Consider the following 19710-nt stretch of genomic DNA (forward strand, 5'->3'; position numbering starts at 1 on the left):
TGCAAGGTACTGCATCACTCCTTTTCGGCCTTTTAGTGGGCCATTCTTCTGGATGAGCCTCCCTGCTGTCTTCCTTGTGTGGGGTTCCTTCTTTCCTCTTCCTCCCATCTGGGGAAGCCCTTCTTGTCACCTCCACGCTTTTGTCGCCACTGCTCCTTGACGTCTCCGTGCGCCTTGGCTCGCCCTCACTTCGGCAACTGTCTCTCCCACGGGACTCCAGCGTTTCACTCTGGATGTCTGAAACCTCGTCAACATGCGTCCGGTGGCAATCATGATAGTGGGCTCTCAGATTGTCTCGCCTAGTGTTCCTATGGGAGCACCTTCGACAACAGAAGACTCGCCTAGGCCCATGTTCACCTACCAGGTGTCTCTCCAGACTTCTCTTATGCAGCAGCATGCCGCACTCTGGGCACTTTGTCTTCTTTCCGTCGGAACGGCTACGGGATGGACTTCTCTCCTCCCGGTCTTTCCCCATTTCTCATGACGCCTTCCGCTTCGATCTGCAAAACACAAGATGGACACACACTCTTTGCTTTAGATGCCTATGGATCTTCCTGGTTGATTGGGCTGGACAGGTCAATTTAGGGGTTCCCCCTCCCTATCTCCCTCTCTCTCTTTCTCTCTCTCTCTCTAACTCAAATATCTGGCAGGCACTCTACGGTCCCTCTTAGGATTACGTCTCGGTTGTGGTACCGTGAGCCTGTTGCCATTTGCTTCTGTTTGGCTCAGTTCTGCGCACTAAGCACCTTCCTCTACATGTAGATTAGGTGTTTCTGGTGAGACTGGAGTTTCAAGTTCTCCTCCCTCGTTAGAAATTGGACTTGTCGCATGCTGCTCTGACACCCCTGACCCACCACATGCAGGACGCACGGCTTCTGGACTTGATGAGTCGCCTGTTGGTGCATCGTTAGTCCACACCTTAATTAGCTCGCCTGCGTACGGCTTCAGTCTATCACAATGGACGACTTTCATCTTGCCCTTCTTTCTTCTTTGGATCCTGTAGACCACGTCCAACAACCTGCGCATTATAAGGTAGGGACCTTCCCATCTACATTGCAGTTTAGGTGATAACCCTTTCTTCTTGGCGGGGTTGTGTAACCAGACGAAGTTACCGGGCTCTAATTTAGGTGAAGTTGTCCGTCGATCATAGCACGTCTTCTGCCTTCTGGCACTCTGCAGCAAACAAATCCGGGCTCTTTCATGGGCAGCTCTTAGGCGTCTTCGCAATTCATTTGCGTAGTCAGTCTCAACTACGCCTTCTGGCTCCTTTTCATCTGTTGTAGCTTCAGTTGTTAGATCAATGGGAAGGCGCACCTCGCGTCCCAACATAAGCATGTTGGGCGACTCGCCTGTGGATTCCTGTGGTGTTGCACGATAAGCAAAAGTGGCCAATGGGAGTTTCTCATCCCAATCCCGTTGTCGCCTCTCAGGCTCTATCATCATTGGCACCATGTTTACAAGTGTCCGATTGAATCTTTCAATCAGCCCGTCGGACTTTGGGTTGTATGGGCACATCCGTGCCTTATCGATGCCAAGGATATGGCACATTTCGGTAAATACCTGGGATTCAAAATTACGGCCCTGGTCTGAAAGAAGGACCTCTGGCACGCTAAATCGACATACGAATTCTTTTACGAACGTCTCAGCCACAGCTTCAGCAGTCTGATCAGCTAGGGGATATGCCTCCATCCATTTACTCAGGTAGTCTCCCACGACCAAGATATACTTGTTCCTCTTTGCTGTCTCAGGCAGGGGTCCCACAATATCTAAGGCGACACGTTCCATAGGTGCCCCAACTGCCCGTTGCTGCAGTGGCGCCTTCCTAGTCTTGGTCGGGGATTTCCTCTTAGCACACTCAACACATCGCCTAATGACTGACCTAACTTCAGCCGCCATGCCGACCCAGTAGAACTCTGTTGTCATCGACGTGTTTATTGTCTTCCCTGCTCTCTGTTGTGCTGTCACTAAACTGGTCTGCGCCTAATGAAGTTGCAGTTTCAACAGGCTATTCTGCGCCACCAGCAGCTCCTTGACTTCTTTCAAGTCACGGTTCTCAGCAAGGGATTGTTGCAATTCGTCCTCGCCCTTCTGCATGTCTATCCGCAGCGGCATGAGCTCGTCTTCTACGGTCAGTTGATCGGCAGTTGCCATGATGATTGTATGTAGGTGAAGATTCCCTGGTAGATGATGCCTATCCCACTTCTGACACCAAATTTGTAGCGGTACTAACCTCTGACGACTGCCCGGGTCGGTCTCGACCGATAGCGGTGAGCGGCCTGACCTCCACGGCCCGAGATGCAGATCCGTTTTGGCGGAAGTCTACCGCCAGGCCCGTAGCTCACCACTGCCAAAACACACTCACACACCCTCGCACCACACGGGACTAACAGACGGGGGAAGAAATGGGGGGGCGGACACCAGTTTGTGCCTACCCTTTGCTTTGATGCTTTATTCTCCTATAGGCGCACAGTGCTTCACCTACGTGCAGGACTATTCACTGATCAAAATTATAGGTGCCAGGATTTATTAACAATCACAAATCAAGCTCACACAAAGTGTGAGGCTCCCCTACTGCGACTACTTAAATAAATGTAATTGACTGGACGATTAAAAAGTACACTTTATGTCTGATCAGAACCTCTCACTGCACTTGGTGGCAGCTGCAGCAGGAAGTTGCTTTTCAACTCAATACGGTGACTGTCGCAGCAGGAAGAGAGCGACTCTTAGCATACGGTCGCTTATATACATGCCAGCGCGCACAACGTTGCTAAGCAACAAACGCTTGAAAGCGCACCAGTGAGCTATGCATTGCGTTACAGTATTATTCGTCAGACTCGGCGGCAACCATCATTGGACGCTTTGAAGTGCCTGAGTTACAACTCCTTCTGTGTCCTTCCCCCATGAATAAACCAATCATAATATTGCCTTAGTAATCACTGGTCACCGTGAGATTTAGTCATTCCTGTGTCACTTGTATTGACATTAATTGTAATCTTTATTGACATTGGGATCAATTACCTAATCACAGAGCGGTGGTAAACTTCCACCAAACAAACAGCCCCTAAGGTATAGTCCACCTTTCGTTAACTGATATCCCCCCTTGCGTTTGGATTCTTGTGTAAAGGTTAAATAAATATATTTGTGGGGTTAGGCCAGGTCAATTCTATCTCCGATCAGGCCAGTCTACTGGTCCGCCACAAAAAGGTGTCAGTTGTCCCGCCACACTATTCTATACATTCTGAACTTTCTAGCAATCCAATCACTTTTGTCAAATAACTTGTATTTCACAGGTCTAATCAAAAGGAACATCCTCACTCTGGTTCATGTGTACTACTCAAGTTACACTGTGATGAGAATTAGTGTCATCACGGTCTTAGCTATGCTCAACTTTTCCAAGTTTCCAGCAAAGTTCACTAAAGTACAGTCTAAAGAAGATGAAGGAATTCTTAGGGCAATGTGATAAACCATAAAAAAGAACTTGATATCGCAAGCAGAAATCCATCAACAATATACATGTTATCTACTCAAGAAACTGCATGAAACTTTAACAAGTTCAACATCTTCATTACATTTTTATTAATTGATTATGTAGTATAGAATCATGGAAATGAGTACATACCTGTAAAACAAAGGGCAGGAAGGGACACCTTGAATGTCAGTACTGTTCACTTGCAAGGTTCTACCTTACCCTACCAAGTGACCAGCACAGCTACAAGAGGTCAGGGCCCGTATTCACAAAACAACTTAAGTCATGAAAATTTAAGCACCCCACTTAAGTATACAGCTTAGACGAGTGTCGCAACTTAAGTAGTATTCACAAAACATTTGCACTAAGTGCCCTACTTATTTTCATAACTTAAATCTAAGTGTGGTCGGACGTGTCTTAAGTCAAATAAGCGGGGCACTTAGGTGTCATGGCGGCTTTTATTCGTGCCGCTCGTTTTAGAGAAGTTAATGAAAGAGCGATACGAAGGGAGAGATTTTTTCGTGATAGAGGAAACCCTTTGGATGAATATACAGACGGTGAACTACTCACAAGGTATAGATTTGACAGAGACGGAATATTATTCCTAACTGATCTTATTAGGGACGAAATTACCTCACTGACCGAGCGAAGTCATGCAATATCACCAGAATTAAAAGTCTTAACGGCACTCCAGTTTTATGCTTGTGGAACATTTCAGAGAACTGTCGGAGATACTGTAAATATTTCACAAAGTTCCGTCTCTAGAATTGTTTTTGAAGTTTCGACAAGTCTTGCTCGAAGGGTTAGGCAGTTCATCAAGTGGCCAGCGGCTGATACCATACCAGACATTCAACGGGGATTCTTCAGAATTGCATCATTTCCGGGCATAATAGGGGCAATTGATGGTACACATGTCAGAATCATTGCCCCATCTGAGCAGGAGGAACAGTTTGTAAATCGCAAAAACTATCACTCCATAAACGTCCAAGTGGTAGTCGACGACAAATGCAATTTCACGGCGATTAATGCCAAGTGGCCTGGCAGCACTCATGACTCCCGGGTTCTGCGGGAAAGCCTGGTTGGAGAACAGTTTGAAAATGGACAAGAAGGAGAAATGTACCTGTTAGGCGATACGGGATACCCGTCCAAACGATGGCTCCTTACCCCGTTCCTCCGTCCATCAAATCGAGCTGAAGCAAGATACAATGCTGCGCACAGGTAATTCATTCGTGTGTTGAATTTTCCATCCATGAGAAATCTCCAAATATCTAACTTTTCTTGCAAATTCAGGATAGCAACTGATTTCAAGTTGTGTGGATTTGCTATGTTGTTTACAGATCAACTCGTAGTATTGTTGAGAGAACAATTGGGCAATGGAAAAGAAGATTCCATTGTCTTCACGGTGAAATCCGGCTGTCTCCAACTCGAGCGTGCAGGGTGATAGTTGCTTGTGCAGTGCTACATAACATTGCTAAAAGTCGTGGCCTCCCTGACCCAGAGGACGAAGAGCCTCAAGAATATCCTCAGCCAGATCAACCACCCCAGCAGCAGGCTCCAAATATTGTCAGACAGCATATTGTGCGGACATACTTTCAGTAAGTTTTTTTGTCGTTTGTCCCAGCAACTGCAACTGCTACTTGTGTGATGTGATGTGGGTGTGCGTACGTCGTACGCGTTACGTGCATGCAACTAGTAAAATAATGTGCATACACGTACAGTGCAGTAGGCCCTAGTGCATGCATAGCATAAAAATGTAATACATTTTTCGCGTATGTGCTATAAATAAACATTTTGCCAAGGTCATGTTTAAGGTTATTAATTTGCGTAACTGGGTCTTCAGTGCAGCCGCTGACATTGGTGGGATGTAGTGGTAAAGACATCGTTCTAATGTTTAATGACACAGAAAACTTTTAACTTTTTCAGTTTTTTATTTCTCATTAACACAAACTGGAAACATCGTGAATTACACCAACTATACATTCAAATCAAGAAGTTCGATATAAATGTACAAGGCCTTAAACTATAAAGTAAATAAATAATTATAAAACGACTGACTAGCCGACCGATTATTAAATCAACTTTTAAAAAAAATTAGGTAAGGCTTGCGGTTACATGATGCAGGCCTACAAGAAGAAATCTCTTGTATTAGTGTGTGGCTCTGAGAAGAACCGGAGGTGAACACTTGACATTTTTGAACAGTATTGCTCTGTTCGTATGCGGGAGGCCTCCTGAAGACGAACTGAGCATACTGTTCGGAACGTCGACAATCTGACAGTCGGGATTACATATAAAACATTCAACCACCTTAGAGACCGAGAGTTTGTTGGAAGGAGGCCATCTGAAGAGACAGAAGCTCTTTCTCCAGCTGCAGTTTTTCAATTTCAATTTCTGCCCGGCGGGTCTCAACCTCACAACGTTTCTGTTCCAGCACCATGAGCTTACTGTACTCCTCATCATTTCTTGGTCTTTTTCGCCCTCTAGGCCTCACTGATGTTGACGTTGACGAGCCTTGTCCCTCGCTGTCTGATGGCCCATCTGCTTCTTCTCCCAGATCAGTGCTATGGCATTGGACAAAAACAACCATGATGATGGCGTTACTTATTTCTTATGTACAGAACCAGCGTGTGCCCCCTAGGCTACAGTGGGACATATCTGCTGATTTGTTCCTAACTTTACTTTTTACTTATAAAATCAAGAACTTGCTGTCAATAACTAATTTGTTTCAACTAGGCTCAGTTTTGATCTTATGTAACAAAATTTCAGCACGGGGGAAAAATAACAAGGTAGTTTACCATTCGTCTGGTGTTGCTGCAACAGACTGGTTCTCTGAGGCCACAGCGGGGTGAGCATCAACATCTATTGGCTCAAAACTATCTATGCCACCACTAATGCCAAGAATGGTTGGAGAAGTCTCTCCAAGAAGTGACATTAGTCTCTGGTTCAGTGGAGCCAAATCAGGCGGTGCCGGACCTCCACCTGTTTTTGAATGCAAGAAGTAGGCCTATTAACAGTGTATGCTTTGCAAGTGTGGGCCTACACCGATTTTTGCAAAGCTTTCCTCGATATCTCACATTGTATCTTCCTTTTTGAAGACCCCGATCCATTGTGTTTTACAACGTTTTCATTTAAATGTTAACCTTTTCAACGTCACCAACTGAGTCTTAGTAGCCTATAATTATGCAAACGATCAGAGCGAATTATTAGGCCTGCTTTGAGAGGCTTCACTCTGGATCAAAAATACTTTTCAGTGCCGGAGGCACACAGGATCAGTCTATGTTTTATAGAAGCATTAGCTTTTGTTTAACGTTAGGCTAATTTTAAACACAAGCTTTGCCAATATCTTGGATGTCAACTGTCTAAGTTTTATTCAATCCAAACCTGTAAATAAATTGCAAAAAGATAATGACTTTTTAAACTAAATACCTGTTTTCAGTGACTCCTTTCTTTGAGCGGATGCCTTCTCCTTCATTTTGCTATTCATGTTTTGCCATTTCTTTTGAATTTCGCTGACGTCCCGTCGAACAGAAGGAAACTGTGCATTCAGCACATCGGCAATTTCTTGCCAGGCAGCATGTTTGGCAGCTGATGTTATTTTCGCTGAAAATTTGGGCCGCAGCACGTCTTGCCGTTTTTCCCATTCAGCGAGAATGGTCAACTTTTCATTCTCAGAAAAGTTAGGCTTTCTTGATTGTTTACCGTCTTTGGTGGTCATTGTCATAATTAACAAAATTGAAAGATGGTCATAAAATAGTGAAAATGGTCTAAGGTGTTGCGATCAAATTAAATCTCCGTACCGCGTGCGCGTAATGTCACTACAACAGCGATTTTAAAATTGTCATTAATTTAATGGGATTTCAATGCATCCTGCGTCTAAACGCGTCCCGGGAGTGGATTGCGTATCAAACGCGCGCTTTTAATTTGATTTGTTCAGTAGGTACAATTAATTAATGTGCAATTTAACAGGCAAATTCAGCTTTGTAACCTGTTGGCATGCGTCCGGAATCTTAATTGATTGATTGACAATGGACACTTGGCAACCATTGTTGATATGTGATTCATGCGCATGAGCAACATGTAACCCTCATAGCACATTTTTCTTAGAGACTTACGTGTAGCACTAAGATAAGTAGGGTGCTTAGTTGTTTTGTGAATCTCAAGTTGAGAACCCCACTTAAGTTAGTTGGAGGCTTAGTGTTTATTTGCAACTTAAGTTTTTCTTAAGTTTAGGTTTTGTGAATACGGGCCCAGCACCCTCCCATCCACTGCTCAGTCTGGCATCTTCCATTTCTGTAAGAGGGGGTGTTTTGATCAAATGCAAGAAGGGTGAAGACTTGTCCACTTAATACAAAAAAATGGGGGCGTCCTTAAATCGACACTCGCTACAGTGCTGATTATTTTATGCCGAATGTCAAAAGCTTTTGATGAATGGATCTGCCTTCGCCCAGTCAAAAGCCATTAAACACTTGTTGTTTTGTGCAGGAGTTAGTGTAAATGCAGTGTTTGCCCTGTTTGCTCTTTGCCTCATATCCATTTTGCATGCAATGTTGGTTTGACATATGAGCTTTTAAAGTTGATTTACTTTCTTTACAATATGCTGTATAAATTATGTATGTGCACACTTTTCAGTTTCACGGTATTTGTTAGATTTCTCATTTGCATAACAGTTGCATCAAGGTAAGATTGATGTTTTTGTTCATAAACAGCTTGGCTTGTGCCGGAGTGTGTCTGAGTTTGAAAAGTTGAATAGGATCGGAGAGGGCACGTATGGAATTGTGTGTAAGTTTACTGCTTATTTGGATGTTTTTAAATGTGCAAGAGCTACGTGTACAGGTACTTTGGAACGGCACACACATTTGCTTTTGACTTCACAGATGCAATATGGTATATTACATACATGCGGCAAAAACCAAGTGCCGCTTAGCTGTGACATGTTGACAAATCATGGATCAAGAAGATGGTAAGAAGGATAACAGAGCCCAGGAAAATGAATTATAGAATGCAAGCAGATAATTGTTGCTTTTTGGTGACAAATACACGTATTTATCAAATTTGATACATGTGCATGTGTAACAGAGTTGGCACCACAAAATTCACTAACGCATGTTACATGTAAAATGCTGGAGTGACAATAAGTTGGGACCATGTTCTTTTAAAATATTTTTCTTTCTACAGATAGAGCAAGAGACTCAGTAACAAATGAAATAGTGGCATTGAAGAAGGTCCGAATGGAAAAAGAGAAAGATGGTATGACTTTAACTTAAATTTATGAAACTACTGGGTTTTCCTATGAATGCAAGTGGGATTAAAGATTTGGTTAAGCGTACAGTAAAGATGGAATGCACATGCTGTATATCAAACCAGAATGTACTGCATGTGAAGACACAAGACAGCTAAACAATGATTGAATTGTTCAACACCAGATAAATTTGAACACATTCTTAAGGATGTCGCCGTAAGTTTTTATCTGACAGTAGAAGTGGTCAAGGTAACAAAACCCAGGTGACAATCCATATCAGACAATGAACTTTATAATTCATAGTGGACTGTGCATTTTGGAATCATTTTACCCAAGGGATTTAGTATGCTTACCCTTGAGATGGCACAATATGGTCAGTACTGTATTGACTGTAATATGTGTAAAAAGCGCATTCTTTTGTCAACGTTTGACTAATCAGGATCAAGGTTTGACATTAAAAATAATGTCATATTTTGGATGAGCTGTTTAGGTGTATCGAAACTGATGCATTTGTAACACATATATACCATTTATATATAACAGGTTTTGCCCTTATCCGATGTATATATTGATAAACACTGTTTGCTCAGTGCTTGTCTGAGAGCTTGCAAAACAATTCACAAGCTTACTCGGGTGGGACTCGAACCCACAACGTCCTGCTTACTAGTGCAGACTCTTAACCTCTTGATCAACAAGCTTGCTGGGGTCAGCTGGCTGGTCCGAGTTAGGTGAAGCAGCAGGTACCACAGGGTACCACAAACTAAAATTGACATCTCCCTAACACAAAAATACATCTTGAAAATAGTTTGCGGTACCAACCCCAGTCATTAAATATGCAAATTTCCTTTGCGTACGTCTCCATTAATTAAAAACTTGATCAACCGTAGTGCACCCTCTAGTCCTATGATATATAGCAGAGTGGCCGCCATGTTCGTCCTTTTCCTTAGTGTGATTCCTAATGGATGTTTCAATTTGGGCATCTTTGTATTCTCAAGTTTTCTGTTTCACTACACGTTCCTGTGTTAATTTGATCAACTGTATTGTAATAAATGTATATTCCTTCATTTGATATATTTTCATGATTGAGTGTGGGTGTGTGTGTGTGTGTGTTTGTTGCTTTTGTGGTATTTTCTTTCTGAGTGTGAATTATACCATAGAGCTTTAGAAAAGGAAGTATTCAAATGGCCTGCCCAATCCCCTTAAAACATTAGCAGCCAATTTAGGAGGAGTGTGGCCCTGCACAAACCCAGTAGAGGTTCCCCACAGCGCAAGCAGATTTAAGACCGAGATAAGCGCCTTTATGCACAGACTCCCATGTTGCGCTTCACCTTACTGGAGAAAATAAATCTCTGTGGCAATATCTTTGAGTAAAGGAACTCTCAGTAAACAAATGAATTAGGACATGTGCAGTAGTTTCCCAGCCATGTGAACTATGCACCATCTTCATTGATAAATTCAGTGAAAAATTCTGATCTCGCCGGTCTTTTGTACATTCAAATTGGACTTTCCATTGCCTGGTAAGTATATATGCACATGTTGATTGAGAAATTATTTTTCATTAAATGATATGTTTTTTCAATAAAAATGATTCCGGAAGGTTCTGGGAGATCAAACAGTGTCAGAGCACAGAGAGTCGTATTTTCTAGCTATTTGTATATGGCATTAAAGTGTACAGCAGGGTAAGAAACTTTCCAGGGATACAAAACATGATTGATCAATCATTTTTGTTTTTTTTTCATCTGCAATGCGGTTATTACATTATTCCTATAGCTCCACATATTCTTTTGGACCATCTACTTTTTTTCTTTTAAGATCTTAGTATTTTACGTCTTATTAGTGAAAGTATATGCCTAGTCTGCCTACATCATATGCCAGAATTGCAGAAAATCCTAACACCATGAAACTGCCATGAACAAATGAATGCTTCTGGAGTGCTGGATCTCAGCATACATGAAGGAAAATTGGTCATTTCATTTTTTTTTTCCCGAGGGATTGATAATGGTTCTTGGATTCAAACAAGGTCTTTGCAAAATTATTTTTGGCTTAAATTTTGTCTGGCTAGGCAATCTTGATCATCATCATATCATTTTTATTAACTGTTGATCCATATTTTTTTTTTAATTATATATGAAAAGGTGTCTCCTCATCCTTCTCCCCCCCCCAAAAAAAGTAGGTAGAAATCAAAGTAAACAATCGGATAAAAAATAAAAGAAATTAAATTTTAATTTGTTTATTTCTCGTTTCAAAGTGCATATGCAAAACCCTGGAACTACTTTAGAAAGGTTACCAAATTAAATAAAGCATTCAAGGGCCTTTGTGTACTTTAAAAAGTCAGACCCATTAAAATGGTTCTGCATTTTCCTTTGCCATTTTGGCTATAATTTTTGAAATATTGAAGTGATCAAGTTTATTGAGAAAAAGTCCCACATAGGGTACATGTACATGTACATGTACTTTGATTTTGGGAAGGAATTGAGTGCATTTTAGAATAAATTGAGATTCATGAAATAGTTTCAAGTATTTATATGGGTAAACAAGAAACTAAAGTTAAGTACTATCTTCAGTCTTCTCATATTATTTCAGTTCAGTTCTTGTGGCCATGTAATTCCAACAATTTTTATTCAAACAGTGGGGTTGATGTGCCAGTATTTTTTGGCATGTAAGTTGTTATGTTGTATTTATTGGATGATTAGTTTATTTTTCGTTGCTATTGGTATGTTATGATATATGAGTACCTTACAGTTTTATTTTGGAATTGTAGTTATTTGGCAGAGTCCGATGAATCAGCATAAGGATTGCTCGTCGGAAGTCTGTTGCCTTGGTGATGAGAGATGTGCCCAGCAGAAGGATAGAAATCCTGTGCTCAAAGAGCAGTTTGCTGCAGAAATCAAGGCTGCACTGGATGTCACTGTATCCAATGATGTGATTGGCATCCATCCTCCGTATGTGTGCCTTGTGAGCTGAAGCTCAGGAGATGGAAAGATAATCATGCAAAACGTAAGAAGGCCATATGTGACAATGAAATCGCCACTTTCACCAGTACCGCATGTGACAGGTGCATAGGTGAAGTTCTTGTCACTTTGGATGACCACAAGCACTACCGCTCAGAAGTTTTCCTTTATGGTCACGAGAGGGGAAGATAGAATAAGAATCTTAAAAAATTGGTGGGTAATCCCATTGTCTTCTTCACTATCCTGGCAAATTTTCCCTGGGGGTTGACTATAGGTGGCATCACTTGCAACAGAGATCATTCGCTGTGCAAGGATATGCCTGAGTTCTTGAGCCCAGAAGACATCCATTTCATGTGCAGCAAGGTTGATAAGATGCATGTGTGCCCCGGAAATCCTTATTTCCCTGAACTGGTGGTATCAAAGCATGGTCCAGAGGGTCAAATGCCTACAAAGATCATGAACAGTGATGTCTTTATCGATGGAACAGTGCGGCACAAGAAATGTCTCTCATTGGTAGAATCAAGCAGAACTAGATGCGTCTTCTGCAAAATACACAAAAGTGATCTCTCATCTGCTATACAAGCTGTTTAATGGGAAAGCAGCAACGCACTGGATCAGCATCATCTAATGCCCCAAAAATTTCCTGTCAAAGCAGCAGCTACAGGAGAAGATTGTTGATCTCCAGGCCAAGCAAAATGCGCCAAATCTGTTGACTCTTTACAAACGTGCATTGGGTCGACAAATTTTGCACATTGTGATTGACCAACTTGTAAACTAATGTACGTGCAATATTGTGAATCACCCAATTTTCTCTGGTCTGACAAGTTTTTACATTCCGTAAACTTAAAATAGGATTGCAACCTTGCACTCCTTCATAGAACTTGGTAAAAGCTTGTTGTCGACCGCAAACATCAAGTTTCTGTTCAGTGAGAAGCTAAGCCAGGATCCTCTTGAGGTGTATTTCAGTAAGCAGATCTTCTGGCAGATCCTGGGACAGCCCTACTGTAGAACAGTTCAGCCATAATATCAACATATCATAATACCTTGCTCTTCTTTTTTAGAAATGTTGTCACTCTGAGTCGTATCAACAGCACTCTCTGGTTTGTCCTGTGAATTTCTGTCATTTACAATTAATCCTAAGACAAATTGCAGTAGATGTTGGTACATGATGTGGGTATGTTTTCCTTTTTCGTTAATCCCCACCGAATTCAAAAACACACGCCACCTTCTTACATGTTCACTGTTTGACCTATAATAATGAAACGTTCGCCACATCATCGCAGAGGCATCAGGTCCAAGCTTTTCTTAGTCCCCTGCAATGGTAACAAACCAAAGGCCACTCACTCGGAAGACTGGAAAGTCAACAAACAGATTTGTTACCAATGACATGATACATAGGGCAATTGGAAAACAGGTAGAGTAAACTGGGTTTGATTTCATATTTAGAAGTCCTTCTTTGATGTACGTGCAAGCCTGCTGGATCGCATCTTCTTTACCAAATCTGGCAACAGGGTGCTGAACACCTGAAAATTTAGTGGAAAAATAAAATAAGAATATGTAATAATATATAGAATAAAAGTTATATTAATTACAGTGTAATGAAAAATAAACAAAATTAAGTTCTCTTCAATACACATAAAAATACCCCCAACAAACAGCAAACAAAGCAGGTAAAAAATGATCAGAAAGATGTGCATGTAATCACCTTTTTTGTTTGACTTCTTTGGTTGTGTCTCTTGTGTCGCTGCCTCCTTCGCTTGTCTCTTACTCGCTTTTTTCTCACCGTGCTCACTTGTACTGGCCGGAGTGCTCTCAGGTTCAGACTGCACTGCTGCTTCATCTGTCTTACTCGGGTCAGAAACTTTCTCGGTAGATACATCCAGATCTGCTGCTTCTGCAATAAAGATTAAATGTTTGCCTAAATTAAATTTAGTTGTTTGTAAATTGGAATGTTACACACCACTTTTATCAAGGCTACGCTGGGCCATGGAGTAAAACTGTTTCTAAAAATTTTATCAAATATTTTTACAACTTCTCAGTGTTCTTGTCCAACGAGTTATAACTCAACATACATGCCCAGTCAGAGCATCTTTGATCATGTTTGATTTTGAAGTCCATGATGAGAAATAAAAAAAATCATTTTCATCATGAGAATTTAACACGAAGGAATCTACCTCTTTTGGAAGAATCTTCCCAAACATGCCAAAGGCACATCTGGCCCATGCCTATACATGTAGGCTATTTGTGACAATTTAGAAATGTCTACCACTTTTTTTGTCATGGACTAATCATGGACTAATGTCATTGCAATAATTTGCGCCAAGCAACAGACTTTTGTTGACATATGTTGATTAATGAAGTGACGTTCTAATGAAAATTTATTTCCTGATTTATCTGTACTTACGAGATTTATTATCAACCGTGACAGTGTGACAACAATCACAGACCCAGGAATCTTCTGGAATCGTGTCCGAAGTCAACCCGACGCAATAGTAATGAAACCATGCGATATCACACTGAATGTTGTTGCAAGTGATCATTTCCGTAGTGCCCGGCTTTTGACAAATGCAGTATTTCATATCAGAATCATCATCTTCACTCTCAACCTCAACGAACTGACTCACGATATGCCCTCGGGGGGTGTCTGTGGTTAGTCCTCATCATCTACCACCCAGTGTTTTGCGAGCACAGCGTGGGAGTTAGTTCCTTTGATCTACTGGCCATAGTAACTCCTTCCTTTTTTATAGCTCCATGATTTTACATAGGCTTCACGTTGGCTCTACACTTCGGTAACACTGAGTAATTTACATAGGGTAAGTGGGAGCAACCCGGGGTGGTTGGAGGTTCCGTGAGGTAGTACGGTGATTCGCTCCATGATCTCCCACCTTCCTAATAGATATAAACCAACGGAACACTTCCATGCCCAGCTCCCAAGCACTAAGGTCCAACATCGGTCTCCCCACTACCAGCACCTACTGTAGACTTCACCAACCCGCCAGTGTGGCTCACAAGACCATATGCCAGTACAGTCCCAAGCCTCTCAAGCCAGCTCCACCATGAACTGGCACCTTCAGACGACCTCTCCACTAGTATGTACAGGTGTGATTTAGACACTACCTTACCTGGGGCTGACACCCCATTGTCTCCCGGGGCGGCCTGTACAGAGGCAGCACCTAGCTACGCAAGCTCACCCCCACCTGCATCCCAGGCAATGGAACCCACCAGCCTCTTACACCGTCATGGCTTCTGAATTCCATACATCGCCTTATCTTCAGGCTACCTGCTTGGTCTCTCCAGCCAGAGCGTTCCCAAGGCCACTTCTCTGGCAAGTCATCAGCCTGTTTTGGCAGAGTACGATCTGCAATCCGGACTGGCTTCTGATGCCCCTGCTCTTCAGACTCCTGTACACAAGAAGCATAAACACTCCTTGTCTTCTTCTATGGGGTGCAAACACAAGAAGTCTCACTCTACATCCAAGCAAGACTTTTCTTCAACTGAGCTGATGACGGCAGTCCGCTCTCTGTTGGAGACACTGTCCACAATAGCCAGCCACCTTGAGTCAAACCCCACTCCCCCGGCGACTGCTCTGAATCCGCATCCAGCTCTGCATCCAACTCCGCATCCAACTTTGCATCCGGCTCTGTCGATCCATCCCTCGCACGACGGCTTCCAATCTTCAACCAATCTGGGCTCGGGTTCTATTTACAGTTCACACCTGACCCATGAGCATGACACAACAGATGACGTCTCCCTTCGTGCTGAACAGCTTCAGGTGGATCGTGATTCATCCTCTGATGATGAAGACATTACCTCTGCAGCCAACTTAAACCCTCCAGAGGCACATCTCTGTCTCCTGCTGGAGGATATGATCTAGGTTTGGGGCCTACCTTTAATCCTTCTATAGCTGAGGCCCCATCACATGCCTCCTTGCTAGACTGGGGACTTTGGCCTCACTCTTCCCGGAACTCCCTCTAGATTGTTCTTGCATCTTGATGTTCAAGGTTTTTGCTGGTGCAAAACACTGGTGCTTATTCCTGGCCAAATCAGGAACTTATTTCCAGTTCTCCAAGGATGGTTATGAGAACTGTTTCTCTGTCTCAGAGATACCTGCTGCCACTAAAGATAAGCTGCCCTCTGATGCCTGGAGACTTACCCGGAAGGCTCCTTTCAAGGACAAGGATAAGTCTACCCTTGAAACTACCCTTGCTAAGCTTGACAAAGCTTCATGCCATGGCCTTCGTTGTACTGCCTTTCTGGCTCTCCTCTCCAATTACTTAGCCCGTGCCTATGAGGAAGACATACCTGTGACTCTGGACCTAGCAGCCATCGCCAGGTGATGAGAACGTCAATTCATTTGGATCTCTGTCTTGGCAACTTCGCAGGCAGATTCAACACCTTTGATGCCATGAGTATCCCCTATGACGGAGTCAAGTCAAGATTACAGGAACTCCCTCTCTACGGCAAGGACCTCTTCATTGGGAAATTCATGGACGTGACGGAGGCTGAAGCTAAGCGAATTGACACAACCAACAAGCTTAGTTTTCTCAAACCCTCAAGACCGGCCCCTCCCTACCAGTCCCATCCTAATGACCGCTGAGTTCAACCCTCCAGACCTCAGCATCAAAGGGACTCCAGATCATCTCGGCTCTTTCATCCATTTCATTTCATCCATCCTTTCATCTTTCACTGACTGTGTAGATTCACTTCCGCCTTCCAATCTTGGCCCCATTGGGGGGAGCGACTTCAGTATTCCGCAGGGTTCTGGGGAGAAGTCACCTCGGACAGTAACGTGCTTGCGATCATTCACTTTGGACACTCCCTCAAGTTCACAAGCACCCCTTTGTCTGTAACTACTATCTGTTCGACTAAGTTCCTTCCGACAGAAAAAAAAAACAAAAGCAGGAGGCAGAGATTATTGCAGATTAGAGATTGCAAATATATGTCCCTTTTGGTGTTCCATACAATGCAACCTGCTCTCAGCACGATGTGCTTGGCATTTTTTTGAACTCCTGAGTGTAGGCCCTACACACTGTGCGCCTCCTATGTTACAGGCACATATTGTGTGTCTATACACACAATAGCCAATGTATAGTATGCCAATGGGATTTTTTGAGATTGCAAATATTGTAAGGGGGTTTTTGTTGTTGGGGCTTCATCTGTGTGAAGAAGTACACTACTTATGTACTTCAGGCAGTTGACTTCAATGTTTTAGCTATTATCTAATGAACAATTAACACTTAAATCTGTTACGGTTGAGTTTTTACTAAATTTTGAAGAATAAAAGGACTTTTTATCATAACTTCCATCATGATGACACCATCCGCCCCAAATATCATACATGTGGTAACTGAGTGAAGATCATTTTCTACATCAATTTTCAGGTGGTTCAGACAGATTTCGCCACAGATATCTATTCAAAATTTTTCAGAATGCTCGACAATTACGTGACATCATCAGTAGGTGATTTGAAGAATACTATACCCTAGCAGACTAACTCTTGATACAATTGATACATGCATAACTTGATACAGTTCAATTCAATTGCTGTTAATTTTTTTTTTATGTCACAAGACTAAAAATATTTGGTTTACAATATAGAAACATGAGGTTGAAATCAACATTAAGATAATAATTAAAATTAAAAGCAACATGGCAAATACAAAAGGAACATACAAAAAAATTATATTGTGAAAAAGAGAGACAACAAAACTTACACTGCAAAAACTGTGTTTAGTTACCAAACACTTTGCAAAACACTAAAAGAAGCTGGACAGTAGTCCGGCCAACACGTTCAAAAAGTAGAAGCAAAATTGTGTTCAGTTATTTGATCACTACTTTCTGCAGAACCAATTTTAAATAATACGTGACCCAGCGGTGGGTCTAGACAGACAATCTATGACAGAATTGGAGGGTATTCGTTGGAACATGAACTCACTGTGGGAGAGCTTTGAATAGACCAAAATGTCAGAATCCTGGCGATGGAGGGCATACTTCCATTTCTACTCAACATTTTCCCTTTTTTTTTTAAGAGCTAACTTCAACAACTCAAAATAAAAGCGAATTTCAAAGTTTGAGCTGAATCATAAACTTTGTTGCATTGGCACTTAAATGCTCGTGAGGAAGTAAATTGAGGCATTGCCAAAATTGGTTTCCTTCTTATGAAAGAACAAAATGTGCAACCTTTTATTTTTTTTGGTCTTTTTTTGTGCTTTAGCAAAGGAAATAGTGGTCACTGTACACTTCAAGTATCACACACTTCTTTCCACATGTTCTTCAGAAAATAAACCACAAAGCAAATGATCTCCTGTTTCAGAATTAATTAGAGGATATTGGTTGTGTTGTCTCAGAGCAAGAAAAATTACATGCACTTGGATGTTAAACCAGCCCTTGATTGTTCAATGACAGATGTAGTCTTTTAGATACCTTGGCACTCTACGGATCCTTCCACTTGTGCACACAGGCTGTGGTGGAGCTGGTGGGTTAGGTTTTGTGACTGGTCCTGGCTTACTGCTCTGCCTTGTCTTGACAGAGTTCTGGGTGACGGTTTGATTCCAAATGTATGGCATTCTAAAGCTTAAGCCCCATCCCATCCCATCCCATCCATCTCCTTCTCTGCCCCCACCCATCACCTCAATCTATCTTGTACTCTGCCCCCACCCATCACCTCAATCTATCTTGTACTCTGCCCCCACCCATCACCTCAATCTATCTTGTACTCTGCCCCCACCCATCACCTCAATCTATCTTGTACTCTGCCCCCACCCATCACCTCAATCTATCTTGTACTCTGCCCCCACCCATCACCTCAATCTATCTTGTACTCTGCCCCCACCCATCACCTCAATCTATCTTGTACTCTGCCCCCACCCATCACCTCAATCTATCTTGTACTCTGCCCCCACCCATCACCTCAATCTATCTTGTACTCTGCCCCCACCCATCACCTCAATCTATCTTGTACTCTGCCCCCACCCATCACCTCAATCTATCTTGTACTCTGCCCCCACCCTTCATCCCATCCATTACCTACTTATCCCTTTCACCCATCATCCCAATTCCTCTCCTAACCCATTCCTTGCATGCGTCTGCACAGACCTACATGCACATAGTGTGCACGTTCATACAGTACTGGAGTGTACAGTAACACGTATTACCCGATCCAGTCAAACTACAATCGATCTAATTTTCAGCTCCCATCCAGAGCTTATAAAAGATAGTGGCGTCTTACCAGCCGTAATAAGTGACCACCATCTAGTTTACGTTCTACAAAGCTTGAAAACAGCTAAAATGAAAAGCTGCTCCATTAACTTTCGATGTTAAAAGATATAGACACTGATGCTCTAGCTGAAGACCTCATTAATGCACTATTGCATCACATCCTGAATTTTCATGACGTTGACGAGGCATGGTGTTTTTGGCACTCGCTATTTATGGGCATTATTAACGCCACACACTAATTAAAACTAAATGTATTAGAGGTAACTCTTTACAATGGCTCGATGGCAAAATTCTCCAGCTAATGCGATGAGATTGCGTACACAAAATCGGTAAACGTTAAGGATCGCAAACTGACTGAGGTTGCTATAAAAAGCTGCATAAAAGTATAACTAATAAAGTACGCATGAAGAAAAGTAAATACCTCACGTTAGCCATAGAAGAAACAAAAACAATTTGTATGCCATAGAAAAAGCTTAAGGAGGTTCATCTGAAGAAAAAACAAATTCCAAACTCTACCATCTCCCCTAGTAGGGAAAATATTGATAATCCCACAGAGATTGCTGATACATTGAATGAATGGTTGAAAATGGAACTTCACGCAAGTCCAAAAAGGACACTGGTCCTATCAAAGATTCTCTTGATACCGAATGCCTAAAACCAAAGACGAGTTTGTAAGAAAGCAAATATCGTTACTGTCAGTTGGGAAAACAACAGGTCCGGATGGAATAAGTGTTAAAATGATTACAATGGCTTCTCCATACATTTTCAAAAGCTTAACTCATATTTTTAATCTTTCTATAGAAAGATATCCAAAAGACTGGCTAATGCCTTGGTCACAC

At 42.2% G+C, this 19710-nt stretch overlaps 2 protein-coding genes across 18 annotated transcripts in view; one reads left to right on the forward strand and one right to left on the reverse strand.

The window, feature by feature from the left end:
• The window catches only part of cdk10 (cyclin dependent kinase 10), a 184177-nt gene that overhangs the window by 89545 nt on the left and 74922 nt on the right, over positions 1–19710 (forward strand). For 16 of the 17 annotated variants that reach the window (XR_015425588.1, XR_015425589.1, XM_087137764.1 and 13 more), the window contains 2 exons: positions 8170–8242; positions 8639–8710. The exons of the other annotated variant lie outside the window; for it this stretch is intronic. Coding sequence is in view for 14 of the 16 variants with exons in the window: in XM_087137764.1 (XP_086993890.1) it covers positions 8170–8242; positions 8639–8710 (145 nt within the window). In the remaining 2 variants the exon portion in view is untranslated. The remainder of the gene's footprint in view (positions 1–8169; positions 8243–8638; positions 8711–19710) is intronic. 17 annotated transcript variants of the gene reach the window in all.
• Positions 5772–6395, reverse strand: LOC147798765 (uncharacterized). The gene is made up of 2 exons (XM_087137775.1): positions 6259–6395; positions 5772–6024 (listed from the first exon to the last, which is right to left on the reverse strand). Exons 1-2 carry the CDS (start codon positions 6393–6395, stop codon positions 5772–5774), a joined length of 390 nt encoding a protein of 129 aa, XP_086993901.1.

Source organism: Acanthaster planci, linkage group LG06 (assembly GCF_054643075.1).
Source record: "Acanthaster planci isolate LZ-2023a linkage group LG06, COTS_SCS, whole genome shotgun sequence".
In the NCBI taxonomy this organism is placed as follows: Eukaryota; Metazoa; Echinodermata; class Asteroidea; order Valvatida; family Acanthasteridae; genus Acanthaster; species Acanthaster planci.

Bases quoted from the DNA above. Each gene is read 5' to 3' on its own strand.
- LOC147798765 (XM_087137775.1), bottom strand. From the start codon at position 6,395: ATGTCACTTCTTGGAGAGACTTCTCCAACCATTCTTGGCATTAGTGGT. The intron at 6,025-6,258 runs GTAAACTACCTT...CCAATGCCATAG, and splicing joins GCAGCAACACCAGACGAATG to CACTGATCTGGGAGAAGAAG.